Below are 15,329 nucleotides of genomic sequence, written 5' to 3'. Positions count from 1 at the left end.
AAAATCATTCTGCCTCTTACTAAGTACCTTGGACTGTCTACTTTCCATAAAGATGTCATTTGGGGGTATTTGTACTGTCCTGGCATTTTATAGACTCATGAATTTAGATATTCAGTCAGAATATCAGGATTGATAAATTTTCAATATATACACTATACATTGTAGACTTTATAACTTTCACACAGAGTAGATAATATACACAGATTTTCTTTGTATTTTAACCAAAGAAATGTCGAAAAATAAATTTTGCCCTTAATTTTTTGAAGAAAGATTATTTATTTACAATATTTGTATAAAAAAAAATTATTAAAAATGTTCAGTTTGTTTCCATTATAAATTAAAAGCGGTGAAAAAACACAACTAAACAAAAGCTTTACATGTCTCAAAAAAAAATTATTTTGGGTACAGTGTTGCATGACTGAGTAATTGTCAGTCAAATTATCACTGTGCTGGAAATGAAAGAATGGCGTATACAGGAAGGGGGAATAACATGGCGGTCTTTAAGTGGTTAACAAACAATAAAAACTAAGAGAGAATCTAAATCAAAACCTTTATAATTGAAGATAATAAACCATAAAGTGTATTTATTATTGGTTGGACCAATGAGAAGCCGGCTTCTTCAGTAATACATAAAAAGAGCAAAAATGTACAGAAACCGATATCAACCAATAAGAAGTGTTGTCCATGTATTGTCATATCTGGCCATGTATTAGCACAGTTTAGTTGTATGGTGCGGTCTGTGTGAGTGCGGGACCGAGTCATCTCTATATGTTTAGAGGATCGTATTACTAGAATTCAATCCCTGCAGACTCAGATCTATCAAACCGAACCTGAAAAACATTCAATATATTCCGCCCCACCCCCAACACACCACTGTTATCATGAGAAAGATTGTTATCTCGTGTGACTTCTCTGGTGATACACAAGGTTTCCCTTCTGAGTGAAAGATTTCCCGCACTCTGAGCATGAATAAGGACGCTCTCCCGTGTGAATTCTCTGGTGTTTAAGAAGGTCTCCTTTATGAATGAAACATTTCCCGCACTCTGAACAAGAATAAGGACGCTCACCTGTGTGAACTCTCTGGTGTATATTAAGTCTTTCTTTTGTAATGAAACCTTTCCCGCACTCTGGGCATGAATAGGGACGCTCCCCCGTGTGAATCTTCTGGTGTCTAATAAGATTTCTTTTCGTAGGGAAACCTTTCCCGCACTCTGAGCATGAATAGGGAATCTCACCTGTGTGACATGTCTGGTGTGCAATAAGACTTATTTTGTCTGAGAAACATTTCCCGCACTCTGAACATGAATAAGGACATTCACCTGTGTGACTTCTTTGGTGTCTAAGAAGATTTTTTTTCTCAGCGAAACATTTCCCACACTCTGAACATGGAAAGGGACGTTCACCCGTGTGCATTCTAAGATGTTGAAGTAGGTAATTTTTCTGAAAGAAACATTTCCCGCACTCTGAACATGAATGGGGGCGCTCCCCTGTGTGAAGCTTCTGGTGTCTACTAAGATTGTTTTTCAGAGTGAAACGTTTCCCGCACTCTGAACAAGAATAGGGACGCACACCCGTGTGAATCATCTGGTGTCTCTCAAGACCATTTTTCTCAGTGAAACCTTTCCCGCACTCTGAACATGAAAAGGGACACTCACCTGTGTGAATTTTCTGATGTTTAAGAAGGCTTCTTTTTTCAATGAAACATTTCCCGCACTCTGGACATGAATAGGGACGCTCACCCGTGTGAATCATCTGGTGTTTATCAAGATGTTTTTTCTCAGTGAAACCTTTCCCGCACTCTGAACATGAAAAGGGCCACTGACCTGTGTGAATTTTCTGATGTTTAAGAAGGCTTCTTTTTTCAGTGAAACATTTCCCGCACTCTGAACATGAATAGGGACGCTCACCCGTGTGAATCATCTGGTGTCTATCAAGACTTTTTTTCTCAGTGAAACCTTTCCCGCACTCTGAACATGAAAAGGGCCACTGACCTGTGTGAATTGTCTGATGTTTAAGAAGGCTTCTTTTTTCAATGAAACATTTCCCGCACTCTGAACATGAATAGAGACCATGTGAATCCATGTGAATCATCTGGTGTCTATCAAGACTTTTTTTCTCAGTGAAACCTTTTCCGCACTCTGAACATGAAAAGGGCCTTACACCTGTGTGAATTGTCTGATGTGTAAGAAGTCTTTGTTTTCTAGCGAAACATTTCCCGCACTCTGAACAAGAAAAGGGGCGTTCACCAGTGTGAATTTTCTGATGTTCAAGAAGTTGTCCTTTCCTAACAAAACGTTTTCCGCACTCTGAACATGAATAGCGACGCTCACCAGTGTGTATTGTCTGATGTTCAAGAAGTTGTACTTTCCTAATAAAACATTTCCCGCACTCTGAACATGAATAGGGACGCTCAGCAGTGTGACATTTCTTGTGTTTAAGAAGTTCTCTCTTTTTTGTGAAAAGTTTCCCACACTCTAAACATGAATGGGGGCGTTCCCCCGTGTGAAGCTTCTGGTGTCTAATAAGATTGTTTTTCAGAGTGAAACATTTCCCGCACTCTGAACATGAATAGGGACGCTCACCCGTGTGAATCATCTGGTGTCTATCAAGACTTTTTTTCTCAGTGAAACCTTTTCCGCACTCTGAACATGAAAAGGGACTTACACCTGTGTGAATTGTCTGATGTGTAAGAAGTCTTTGTTTTCTAGCGAAACATTTCCCGCACTCTGAACAAGAAAAGGGGCGTTCACCAGTGTGAATTTTCTGATGTTCAAGAAGTTGTCCTTTCCTAACAAAACGTTTTCCGCACTCTGAACATGAATAGCGACGCTCACCAGTGTGTATTGTCTGATGTTCAAGAAGTTGTCCTTTACTAATAAAACACTTCCCGCACTCGGAACATGAATAGGGACGCTCAGCAGTGTGATATTTCTTGTGTTTAAGAAGTTCTCTCTTTTTTGTGAAAAGTTTCCCACACACTGAACATGACAATGAAGTCTCTTCTGTGTGATCTCCTTCCTGCCCTGAAGAAGATTCCTCGGGAATAGACGGATCTATTAAAGTATTTCTACTGTGAGATCTTAGAGTCCTGGAATGTGATTTATCAGAAGATTCCTCAGACGTATTCCGCACATTATGGTCATCTGCTGAGAAATAATTTTACAATAAATGTTAGAAGAATTTTTGGAATCTTGTATTCAATGTCCCTTTACAGTGCGGTCCCCTTTATATCACTGTGGCTCTTTACATTGCAGTGCCCCCCCAAAATCACAGCCCCCCATTACAGTGCCCCTTGCAGTCATGGTCCCCCCATCACTGCCTCTTTAAATCTCTTCCTCCCCTGCACAGTCCTACCTTCAGTAGAGCAGAGGCAGTTATCAGCCCTCTGTGTCCTCTGCCGGGTCTCCCGCCCCACCGACAATGTCATCCAATCAGCAGGGCAGGGGGTGGGAGGAGCTGCAGATCTGGATGCTTGGTAATATGAAAAGACTCCCACTCTCTCTCCAGATCTCCTGCCCCCTTCCCTGCCGATTAAATGATATAGTCAGTGAGGTGAGAGGCCCGGGGGAGGGCACACAGGCTAAGTGTTATAACCGCACAGCATGAGGTGAGTGGTGACCGTGCTCTGTGATAGTCCTGTCCGGACTGCAGTCACCACTCACCTCCTGCTACGTGGACCGGTCATCAACAGGCCACAGACTGGTACTGGTCTGCAGCTTGGGGACCCCTAGTCTACAGTGTCTACACCTCATTTGTTGGGAACATGACATTATATTGAGGAATGGAGATGGACCTTTCATATGGTGTACAGTATCTCCTCCTCATTTGTTGGGAACATGACATTATATTGAGGAATGGAGATGGACCTTTCATATGGTGTACAGTATCTCCTCCTCATTTGTTGGGAACATGACATTATATTGAGGAATGGAGATGGACCTTTCATATGGTGTACAGTATCTCCTCCTCATTTATTGGGAACATTGGTTAATATGATAAATATAATTGCCTTCTTCTGTTGAGGACTAGAGTTGATGCTTTCAAATGGTTTTCAATACACACAGCACATTGATGTTTTTGCTATCAGCAGTTAAGGTTTCTCAGTCTTTTCTGTACAGAATGATGTTACATTCTTCATTTTGTACATGACCATCATAGATTGTGTGTAATTAAATAGAAAAAACTAACTTCTGTATACGGTAGGCGTGCTTTGTTTTTAGAGCTCTGTGGATGAGGAATAATCTGGTTCCAGATGACTAATAAAAATGATTGGATGTTCTTCTTATTACAAATACTGTATATCAGTGGTGGCCCGCCCATAGGGGGTGCAGGGGCACCACCCATCCAAAGCTACTCATCATAAAAAAAAACTGGCCCTTTAAGTGTGTGTGGGATGCCGGACACACAGGTGTATTTGAAGCATGACTTACTGCAATCACCGAAAAAAAAAAAAAAAAAAAAAATAAAAATACTGGTCCTTTAAGTATGTGCAGGGCGCCGGACACACAGCTGCTATGGGAAGCGTGATGTGTTTGCAATCACATGATTGCAAACAAGAAGCTCTATTGGTTTCCTTTAGAAAGTCCTCGGGGAGCTGAACTCTGCGCCCTGAACACTCCCTCTATAGCATTGTTCCCTGCTGTGATGTGTGATTGGCGGGTCCTGTGCCTTCACTTCCATTTCTCTGACTCACCCCGGCTGTCCGAAGGTGGATGACAGGCGACTTTCTGTGAGTATGAGGGGGGGAGAGGGGGGACATCTAATGTAAAGGAGGACTCTGATCTGATGGAGACATCTAATTTAAAGGAGGACTCTGATGGAGACATCTAATGTAAAGGAGGACTCTGATGGGGAATCTGATGTAAAGGAGGATTCTGATGGAGACATCTAATGTAAAGGAGGACTCTGATTGGGATATCTAATGTAAAGGGGGCTCTGATGGTGACATCAAATGTATAGGAGGACTCTGATCTTATGGTGACATCTAACGTAAACAAGGACTCTGGTGGGGACATCTAATGTGAAGAGGGACTCTGAAGGTGACATCTAATGTAAAGGGGGCTCTGATGGTGACATCTAATGTAAAGGGGGCTCTGATGGTGACATCTAACGTAAACAAGGACTCTGGTGGGGACATCTAATGTGAAGAGGGACTCTGATGGTGACATCTAATGTAAAGGGGGCTCTGATGGTGACATCTAATGTAAAGGGGGCTCTGATGGTGACATCTAATGTAAAGGGGGCTCTGATGGGGACATCTAATGTAAAGGGGGACTCTGATGGTGACATCTAATGTAAAGGGGGCTCTGATGGGGACACTTGATGTAAAGGGGAACTCTGATGAAGACACCTGATGTAAAGGGTAACTCCGATTGGGACCCCTGATGTAAAAAGGGGCTCTGAGGAGGACTCATTATGTTAAGTGTTTTTTTTCCTTTACTTTAAATGTGGATGTGATTGGCCTACTGTGATGGGCACAGTGAGGCTGCATATGTTGGGCACAGTGAGGGTGCATATGTTGGGCACAGTGAGGCTGCATACGATGGGCACAGTGAGGCTGCATACGATGGGCACAGTGAGGCTGCATACGATGGGCACAGTGAGGCTGCATATGATGGGCACAGTGAGGTTGCATATGATGGGCACAGTGAGGTTGCATATGATGGGCACAGTGAGGTTGCATATGATGGGCACAGTGAGGCTGCATATGATGGGCACAGTGAGGCTGCATATGATGAGCACAGTAAGGCTGTATATGATGGGCACAGTTGTTTGTAGCAGTAATGATACATAATTACCTGATAAATGGCTATTTACAGTCCTGCATTACTAACAGTTTAATTTTTCAGTTTGTTTGCTTCCCCCCAAAAATGTTGAGCACCAGCCGCTGCTACTGTATATGATTATTAACAAATTGTAGGAAAAACATTTTAGAATGTTCATCTGGGAAGTTATCTGATTGCCTTTTCGGATCAAGAAAGAACATTTTTAACCTAAAGAAAATGAGGCCGAGCTTTATATGGTTATTCTGTCTTCCTCCTGGGTGAATTCAGTAGACATAGACCTTTTCTCCTCTGATGTAACAATGTAAATACAAACTTTATACTCATAGAAGTAAAATAATAATGGAAAATGGTTCTATATTTAGTGTTTTTTTACTTACTTGTGTCCATATGTAGAGAAGATTTCTCCTGTTTACTTTCCATAGTCATCTCCCCCTCCTCCATAGACTGCTGATCTCCACTCACCAACCTCTTTTCTTCTACTTCTTTATCCTCAACTTTGATGTCTTTCAGTTCCTAAATCCCAAAGATGGTAGAATACATTGGTAAAGAGAAACAAGAGATTACACAGAAGAATAACCTCTCATAGATTAGAATACATTTTGAGTTCTAGTTGCTCAGTCCCACCTACCTGATGATGGTGAGGGATGGTGTGATCTTCCTTTGTGGAATCCCGGGAATACAGAGGACGGGGACATCTCTCTGGTGGGTTCCCATTACTGGATCCATCTGTAGGAAACACACACACTGACTGAATACATTGTTTCTATGTGTTTATCAGATGATGGGGGATCTAGGTGGACCCTCCGTACTGCTCTCTCCTTTACAATAAAGTCTCCTCTTACCCAGTGATGTGAGGGGCGGCTGATTCTCCATCATGATGTCCGTGTAGAGATCCTCGTGTCTCTCTAAATACATCTATTGTCAAGCAGTGAGGTGGAGGCACTGTGATGTGTGGGAGACCCGGGAGAGGGCACACAGGCGAAGTAATATGGGAGCACAACAGTAGGTGAGTGGTGACCTTGGTCTGTGATAGTCTGGGCCGGACCACGGTCATCGTTCACCTCCTGCTGTGTGGACCAGCCATCAACAGGCCAAGGACTGGTACTGGTCTGCAGCTTGGTGGTTGGGGACCCCTAGTCTATAGTGTTTACACCTCATTTGTTGGGAACATGACATTATATTGTAGAATGGAGATGGACCTTTCATATGATGTACAGTATCTCCTCCTCATTAATTGTGAACATTGGTTAATGTGATAAATATAATTGCCTTCTTCTGGTGAGGACTAGAGTTGATTCTTTCAAATGGTTTTCAATACACACAGTACATTGGGCGGTGGGGTAGGTACACTGATGATGTTTTTACTATCAGCAGTTAGGGTTTCTCAGTTTTTCCTGTACAGAATGATGTGAAATTCTCCATTTTGTATGTGAGCAGAATAGATTGTGTGTAATTAAATAGAAAAAAATTAACCTTTGTATACGGTAGGCGTGCTTTGTTTTTAGAGCTCTGTGGATGAGGAATAATCTGGTTCCAGATGACTAATAAAAATGACTGGATGTTCTTCTTATTACAAATACTGTATACTAATAATTGTAGGAAAAACATTTTTAGAATGTTGATCTGTGAAGCTGATTGCCTCTTGAGATCAGAAAGAACATTTTAACCTAAAGAAAATGAGGCCGAGCTTTATATGGTTATTCTGTCTTCCTCCTGGGTGAATTCAGTAGACATAGACCTTTCTCCTCTGATGTAACAATGTAAATACAAACTTTATACCCATAGAAGTAAAATAATAATGGAAACTGGTTCTATATTTAGTGTTTTTTTTACTTACTTATGTCCATATGTAGAGAAGATTCCTCCTGTTTATACTTCATAGTCATCTCCCCCTCCTCCATAGACTGCTGATGTCCACTCACCAACCTTTCTTCTTTTTCCTCTTTATTCTCAACTTTGATGTCTTTCAGTTCTTCACCCTAAACCCCAAAGATAGTAGAATACGTTGGTACAAAGGAAACAAGAGATTACACAGAAGAATGTCCTCTCATGAATTAGAATACATTTTGAGTTCAAGTTACTCAGTCCCACCTACCTGATGATGGTGAGGGATGGTGTGATCTTCCTGTGTGGAATCCCGGGAATACAGAGGACGGGGACATCTCTCTGGTGGGTTCTCATTACTGGATCCATCTGTAGGAAACACACACACTGACTGAATACATTGTTTCTATATGTTTATCAGATGATGGGGGATCTAGGTGGACCCTCCGTACTGCTCTCTCCTTTACAATAAAGTCTCCTCTTACCCGGTGATGTGAGGGGGGGCTGATTCTCCATCATGACGTCCTTGTAGAGATCCTTGTGTCCTTCTAAATAGCTCTGTTGTCAGGCAGTGAGGTGGAGGCACTGTGATGGGTGATGTCCTGTGAAGACGGCTGCTGGGTGTTAATGGATCTCCAGATGTTTATTGCTCTATAATCCTGTGTGAAGACAGGAAGTCATAATGATCACTTCATACTTTCTTCAATTATCCCTACTTCTAGCCATGTCAAAAAATAAGCCCTGATAACAGTATTTTAGGTTTGTGTAGTAGTGGATGTTGGAGATAAAGACATCACAGTGACTATGGAGGAAGAGAACGGACATGATGGGGGGGGGGGGGGGGGGATTTATTGGTGTAAATAGAAAAATAATCTTATTACCCTCTTTGTGTGTTCCAGTGATGTGTGCTCTCTTTTTCCTCCTCCTTTCACCTTGGATATTGTACATTATACAACGTTCTATGCTTATCTTTTATCAGTTCCCGTCAGAGTGATCCGCGCACAATATGTGATGTTGTTGTCTTGTTAGAACTGCATCATGTGATGCATCTCAGGGTACGGGGTGAATGTATCCTATATTTAAGCCCATCCTCCGCCCATACTTCCTGTGTTTCTTCGAGAGGGGTCTGGCTGCAAAGTGGAGCTCCACTGATGACAGGAAGCACGTGACCTCCACTCCACTTCCTTTTTTTTTTTTTCTACTGAACTTTATTGTAAATCTCTGCAGCTACAGGAAGCTACAGGAAGTGGAGGTCACATGATTCCTGTGTAGAGTGGAGCTCCAGTGACTGCAGTCTGCAGCACATACTGAGCCAATCTGGTGTTTCTATTAATTAAGCCTGGGATTTGCAGAAATACAAGATATTTTTTGGGAGGTTTTGTACTTTCAGTTAAAGTGCTGTCCTTGTAAAAGCAATTGTTTATTATTTACCAATTTATATTTTTGATGATGATGGAAGTTCATTTTTATGTTGGAAGAATAATACAATCCATGTCCCCCCTCCCCTTCTTGCCAATTAACAGGACCAAGATTGAGACACACATGGATCTCCACACAAAACAAAATTCAAAAGATATGTCGGCATTAAACCTCCATCTTCTTGAAAATCATATATGTTCACCTCTGCAGGGTTTGTCCCCATATCAAAATTTTTGAAAAAATCTCACACAGAAGAGTCAATATTAACAGTTATTTGCTGGGGGGGCTAACCCGTCATCAGCCCCCCTTATCAAAAAATTGACCAACTAGTTAGGTATTTTGGAAGCTATTTGTTAGATCAGGTAAGATCAAATGGTTTTAATGTTAGATCTCACATAAGTTCAGAGATATTCCACATGAAGATAGAAATATCTTGCACCCCCCCCCCCCCATGTAATTTTTAAAATGTTTTTCTTTGTTTCTGTTATAAAATTTTGCAAATAAATAATCTTTCTGCAATGTATTCTGTGACTTACTTTGGTGAAAATAATCCAAATCAGTGTTTATTATTTAGTCTGTAGAAATGTTATAGAGTCCACAAACTATGGGAGAAATCTGAAAATTGATCAATTCTGATGTACTGAAAGACAATCTCATTTCTTAGGGCCCAAAAATGGCAGAACAGTACAGATAATCCCCCCAAATGACCTCTTTTTGGAATTAGACAGTCCAAGGTATTTAGTAAGAGGCATGGCTGTTTTTTGAAGGTGTTTGTCATAATTGTTTTGGAAAATGAGAAGAAAAAAGATTTTTGTTTATTTTTTTTACATTCTGTCACCAGTGCAGTACAGCATCATCATATAACTGGTGTGGCGGTGATCAGAGACACTGACTGGTGACAGTAGGAAATATATATATATATATATATATATATATATATATATATTATTTATTTATACATTTTTTTACCACTTTTTGATCAGAGTATTATAATGTTACCACAGTAACATTGTACTATTTTGGAGAAGTGATCATGATTGTTTTTTTTTTTTTTTTTTTACACATTATGATTGCCTATAGCAGTGAATTTCATTATAAGCAATAATTTTACTGAATGAAATCAATTCATTCAGTTTCATTTGTTGTGGCCACAGCTGATCACATGGCACAGATGGGCTGTGATTGGCCCAGTCTGTACCATGTGATCACTGTGACCAATCACAGCCAGCAACACAATTGTACACAGTGGAAGGCTTGAAAGGAAGCCATCCATTATTTACAATTGTCATGTGATCTGCTGTGATTAGTTACAGCGGTCACATGGTACTGGCAGAAGGTCGGTACAGTGATCAGTCATCAGCTGTGTCATGTGGGCACAGCTGGTGACAGATCATGACACAGCGCGGCCCAAGGGCACGTGCGAGGCATGATCTGGGAGGACGTCACCTGACGTCCACCCGGGCTGTAGCCTGGGCAGGGAGTGGTAAAGAAGGAGGATGCGCTCCCATATCTACGAGAAATTGTACATTTTTACTATCTACCAATAATTTGATTGTAGGGGCTTCATGGTAATTACTGGAAATCAGAGCACACATGGAGGTCACCTCCCTACTGTTTTTTCCTTGTCAGGGCATAGGGTATTTCAAAGAACTCCCATCCGAAGGTGTCAAGCACTGTTACGGCACATTCTGTGTGCAAGACTGGGACCATACTTGGGGACAATTATTCTTCCAATGTCCTGAATCACCACATATAGAACACTTGTCATTGCGAAATCTACCCTGGCCACCTCTCAGGGAACCCCGTCCGTGTCCATAACCTCTTCCTTGGTTCCCATGCCCATAATCATCATTCTCCTGACTCATTCCTCTACGAGCTTCTCCCACTCCAAAACTGCACAGCATGCTGTAGTCCCTGAAAGTGAGCTTTACTACTAGATTTGTGGAGATCAAAGCAACCTGCTGCATCCTTTATCATGATTAGGGATGAGCCGAACACCCCCTGGTTTGGTTCGCATCCAGAACATGCGAACAGGCAAAAAATGTGTTCGAACACGCGAACACCGTTATAGTCTATGGGACACGAACATGAATAATCAAAAGTGCTAATTTTAAAGGCTTATATGCAAGTTATTGTCATAAAAAATGTTTGGGGACCCGGGTCCTGCCCCAGGGGACATGTATCAATGCAAAAAAAAGTTTTAAAAATGGATGTTTTTTCGGGAGCAGTGATTTTAATAAGAAGAAGATGGAGAAGAAGAAGATGGAGGAAGAAGAAGAACACCAACGGAAGACCAGAAGAAAGAAGATGGAAAAAGGAGAAATTAATAAAGAACTTTTCAAAAACCGTCTCTTGTGTTTTTTTAACATTTTTGACACTTTTTTGTGAAATGGTAGGGGTACCCCATTACCAATTCACACGGGGGGGAGCAGGATCTGGGGGTCCCCATGTTAAAGGGGGCTTCCAGATTCCGATAAGCCCCCCTGCCCGCAGACCCCCACAACCACCGGGCAAGGGTTGTGGGGATGAGGCCCTTCTCCCCATCCCCATTTGGCTACCCCAAAGCACCCTCCCAATGTTGAGGGCATGTGGCCTGGTACGGTTCAGGAGGGGGGGCTCTCTCTCATCCCCCCTCTTTTCCTGTGGCCTGCCAGGTTGCGTGCTCGGATAAGGGTCTAGTATGGATTTTTGCGGGGACCCCACGCCATTTTTTAAAAAAATGTTGGCGCAGGGTTCCCCTTAAAATCCATACCAGACCAAAGGGTCTGGTATGGATTTTGAGGGGGACCCCCACGCCATTTTTTTTTAAATTTTGGTTCGGGGTTACCCTGTGGGGGAATCCCATGCCATTTTTATCAATGAACTTTTATGTGTATTGCCGGACTGACAATTCATTATAGCCAGCGCTAGCGATAGTAGTTTTACAGTAGTTAGTAGTGATAGTAGCGATAGTAGTGACCAATCACAGCCAGCAACACAATTGTACACAGTGGAAGGCTTGAAAGGAAGCCATCCATTATTTACAATTGTCATATGACATGACTTTTTTTCCTTTAGAAATGTCATTTTGCTGTCAGACTGTTCTAAACAGGGGAAACATGCGCCCCTTTACAGGCATACTATAGACATCCCCCAGGTACGAAATTTAAAGGAATATTACACTTTTATTGTTTCACTTTAAGCATTATTAAAATCACTGCTCCTGAAAAAGTTTTTAAAACTTTTTTTGCATTGATACATGTCCCCTGGGGCAGGACCCAGGTCCCCAAACACTTTTTTGACAATACCATGCATATAAGCCTTTAAAATGAGCACTTTTGATTTCTCCCATAAACTTTTAAAGGGTGTTCCGCGGCTTTCGAATTTGCCGCGAACACCCCAAATTGTTCGCTGTTCGGTGAACAGGCGAACAGCCAATGTTCGAGTCGAACTCATGTTCGACACGAACATAAAGCCCATCCCTAATCATGATATCTATCTCAAACTCCTTGTCATTCCTTTTAGGCCATTTATCCACCAGTTGTTTAACCACTTGCCTACTGGGCACTTTCACCCCCTTCCTGCCCAGGCCAATTTTCAGCTTTCAGCACTGTCACACTTTGAATGACAATTGCGCGGTCATGCAACACTGTACCCAAATAACATTTTAATAATTTTCTTCACACAGATAGAGCTTTCTTTTGATTGTAATAAATCACCACTGGGGTTTTTTGATTTTTTGCTAAATAAATGAAAAAAGACCAATTACTTTGAAAAAAAAAGTTTTTCATCGTTTCTTATAAAATTTTGTTTACATGTAGTTTATTTCCTTCTCTGATGTGCATTGATGAGGTGGCACCGATGGGCACTGATGAAGCTGCACTGATAGGTGGCAGTGATGGGAACTGATGGACACTGGTAGGCAGCACTGATAAGGAGGCACTGCTTGGCAGCACTGATGGCCACTGCTGGGGCTGCACTGATAATCAGGACATGGATAATCAGTGCCCCAATTATCAGTGTAGATGTCTCTTTCACACAAGCTGGTTAGCGGCTCTCCTCCCCTCATGCTGTCAGTGTGAGGAAAGGAATGCCGATAACCAGCTTGTGTTTACATCGTAATTGAAGAAAAAGAAGATTGGTTGCACACCATGGAAGGAAGAACTTCTGTAGAATAGTTACTTTATTGTCAAGGTGCCAAATGGGAAGAGACAGGACGTTACAGGAACATTGGTAGACTGACTTCACAAGGATAACTCGTGCTTGTTTACAAGTTGTGAACAAACACGAGTTATCCTTGTGAAGCCGGTCTACCAATGTTCCTGTAACGTCCTGTGTACGCCCTTTGGCACCTTGACATTAAAGTAACTATTCTACAGAAGTTCTTCCTTCCATGATGTGTAACTAATCTTCTTTTTCTTCAATTACTATTGATGGTGGTGAGCCGGGGCCAGCAGCCACAAGGAAATTTTTATCCACAGTCTGATCGGTGTTACACTCTTTCTGGACTGTGTTTACATCATGATCAGCTGTGACTGGACACTGCTGATCACGTGGTAAAGGGCCGCTGTGATTGGCTCTTTACTCCGACCTGTGATCAGCTGTGTCCTAAGAATCAGAGCGAGCTGAAGCGCGCGCACAGTGGGAGAGATCATTGGAGGACGTCATATAACACCCTCCCAGAACTGGAAGACCTCGCTGTAACCGCCATTCAGGTATGGCACGGTCAGGAATTGGAGCCAACTTGGCGACACGCTGTGGCAGGGGGAACATGATTGCCAATTTGTTGCTTATCAGTGTTCTCCCCTGTAGGCTTATGTTAGTTCCTTCCTCAACCTCAGAACTAACATCAGAATCAAGTAATGTCTGTGCATCCTCAGAAGCAAGTGGCTGTCGCTGTGTTCAAATATTTCAGCTGACTCCTCCATGCATGATGCTGGGGCTATGACAAAAGTAGCTGTGGACAAGGAGGCAGAATAAGCCGCTCTGGCAGCTGCGGTGGACTGTACACTAGTGCCAGATTGAAGAGTCATAGAGGATGAGGATGGTTTAGTAAACCAGTCCACCAGCTCCTGTGGCTGGATAACACGGGCAACATCACTAAACAGAGACAAAGTTGGCCTGCCTGAGGACGGACCACGTCCACGTTTGCTTGTTGACACAGACGCTGCTGGACCCCTCATAGTAGTATGGGAATGTCTTCCTCTCCGTATTGGCATCCCAAACATTATAGGAGGGGGGCTTGTTACTCATATTTTAAAGATACTGGGAATTCAATAAAAAGTGGTGTTTGGTAAACTTTAAATTGAGGACTGACGCTGACAGAAATGTAAAAACTATTAAAAAATGAATGAATATATAAAAAAGGGGGAACACCCGCATCGCAGTCAGAAAAACTGTGGCTGACAATTAAAAAAAAAAGGGGGGCAGGCAGGGGACACAAAAAAAGACATAAAAAAGGAAAAAAACACACAGCAACCAAAAAAAAAAAAGGAAGAGTATACAGCACTAAATGTTATGTAATGCCGTATTAAACACTGCACTATACTAACACTCTATACTCAGAGACACAACAAGTGAACACATTATACTCGCTAGTAGCAAACTGAGCCCTACTCTATCTTTCTACACTCCAACAACACTACAAGAGCTGGCTATGGGAAGTTAGCTTTTATAGTGTGGGGTGGGACCATGAGTACTTGATTGGAGAAAGTAACCATCACTTTGTCCAATCAGAGGGCCCTGACAGTGCTAATTGGCAAAGCTAACTGTCCAGCCGACAGTTGGAAAAATGGTTCTATATTTAGCATGTATCCGGTCTATAAACCAGAGGCTCTGGACGGGCAGTTGAATACATGGTTCTATATTTAGGATGTATCCAGTCTATAAACTAGAGGCTCTGGATGGACAGTTGGATTAATGGTTCTATATTTAGGATGTGTCTGGTCTATAAACCAGAGGCTCTGGATGGACAGTTGGATAAATGGTTCTATATTTAGGATGTATCTGGTCTATAAACCAGAGGCTCTGGATGGACAGTTGGATAAATGGTTCTATATTTAGGATGTATCTGGTGTATAAACCAGAGGCTCTGGATGGACAGTTGGATAAATGGTTCTATATTTAGGATGTATCTGGTATATAAACCAGAGGCTCTGTGTACATATTATAATACTCTATATATATACGTCTGTATAGTAGTATCTGCTGGAGGTAAAAGACATCACAGTGACTATGGAGGAAGAGGACGGACATGACGGGAGGTGTTACTGGGTGTAAATAGAAAATAATTTGTATTACCTCCTCTGCTGCCGATTGCAA

General features: G+C 42.0%; 1 protein-coding gene across 1 annotated transcript in view; it reads right to left on the bottom strand.

The window, feature by feature from the left end:
• Nucleotides 1-256: 256 nt before the first annotated feature.
• The window catches only part of LOC141106855 (uncharacterized), a 38,545-nt gene continuing 23,472 nt past the window's right edge, over nt 257-15,329 (bottom strand). The window contains 6 exon segments of the mRNA XM_073597785.1: nt 257-3,146; nt 6,164-6,299; nt 6,415-6,512; nt 7,624-7,765; nt 7,882-7,979; nt 8,096-8,186. Of these exon segments, the coding sequence (XP_073453886.1) occupies nt 880-3,146; nt 6,164-6,299; nt 6,415-6,512; nt 7,624-7,765; nt 7,882-7,979; nt 8,096-8,186 (2,832 nt within the window). The 3' untranslated portion in view covers nt 257-879.

Source organism: Aquarana catesbeiana, linkage group LG08 (assembly GCF_042186555.1).
Source record: "Aquarana catesbeiana isolate 2022-GZ linkage group LG08, ASM4218655v1, whole genome shotgun sequence".
NCBI classification, from domain to species: Eukaryota; Metazoa; Chordata; class Amphibia; order Anura; family Ranidae; genus Aquarana; species Aquarana catesbeiana.
Note: the sequence above shows the minus strand (reverse complement) of the source record. Positions and strands in the feature narration are given on the sequence as shown.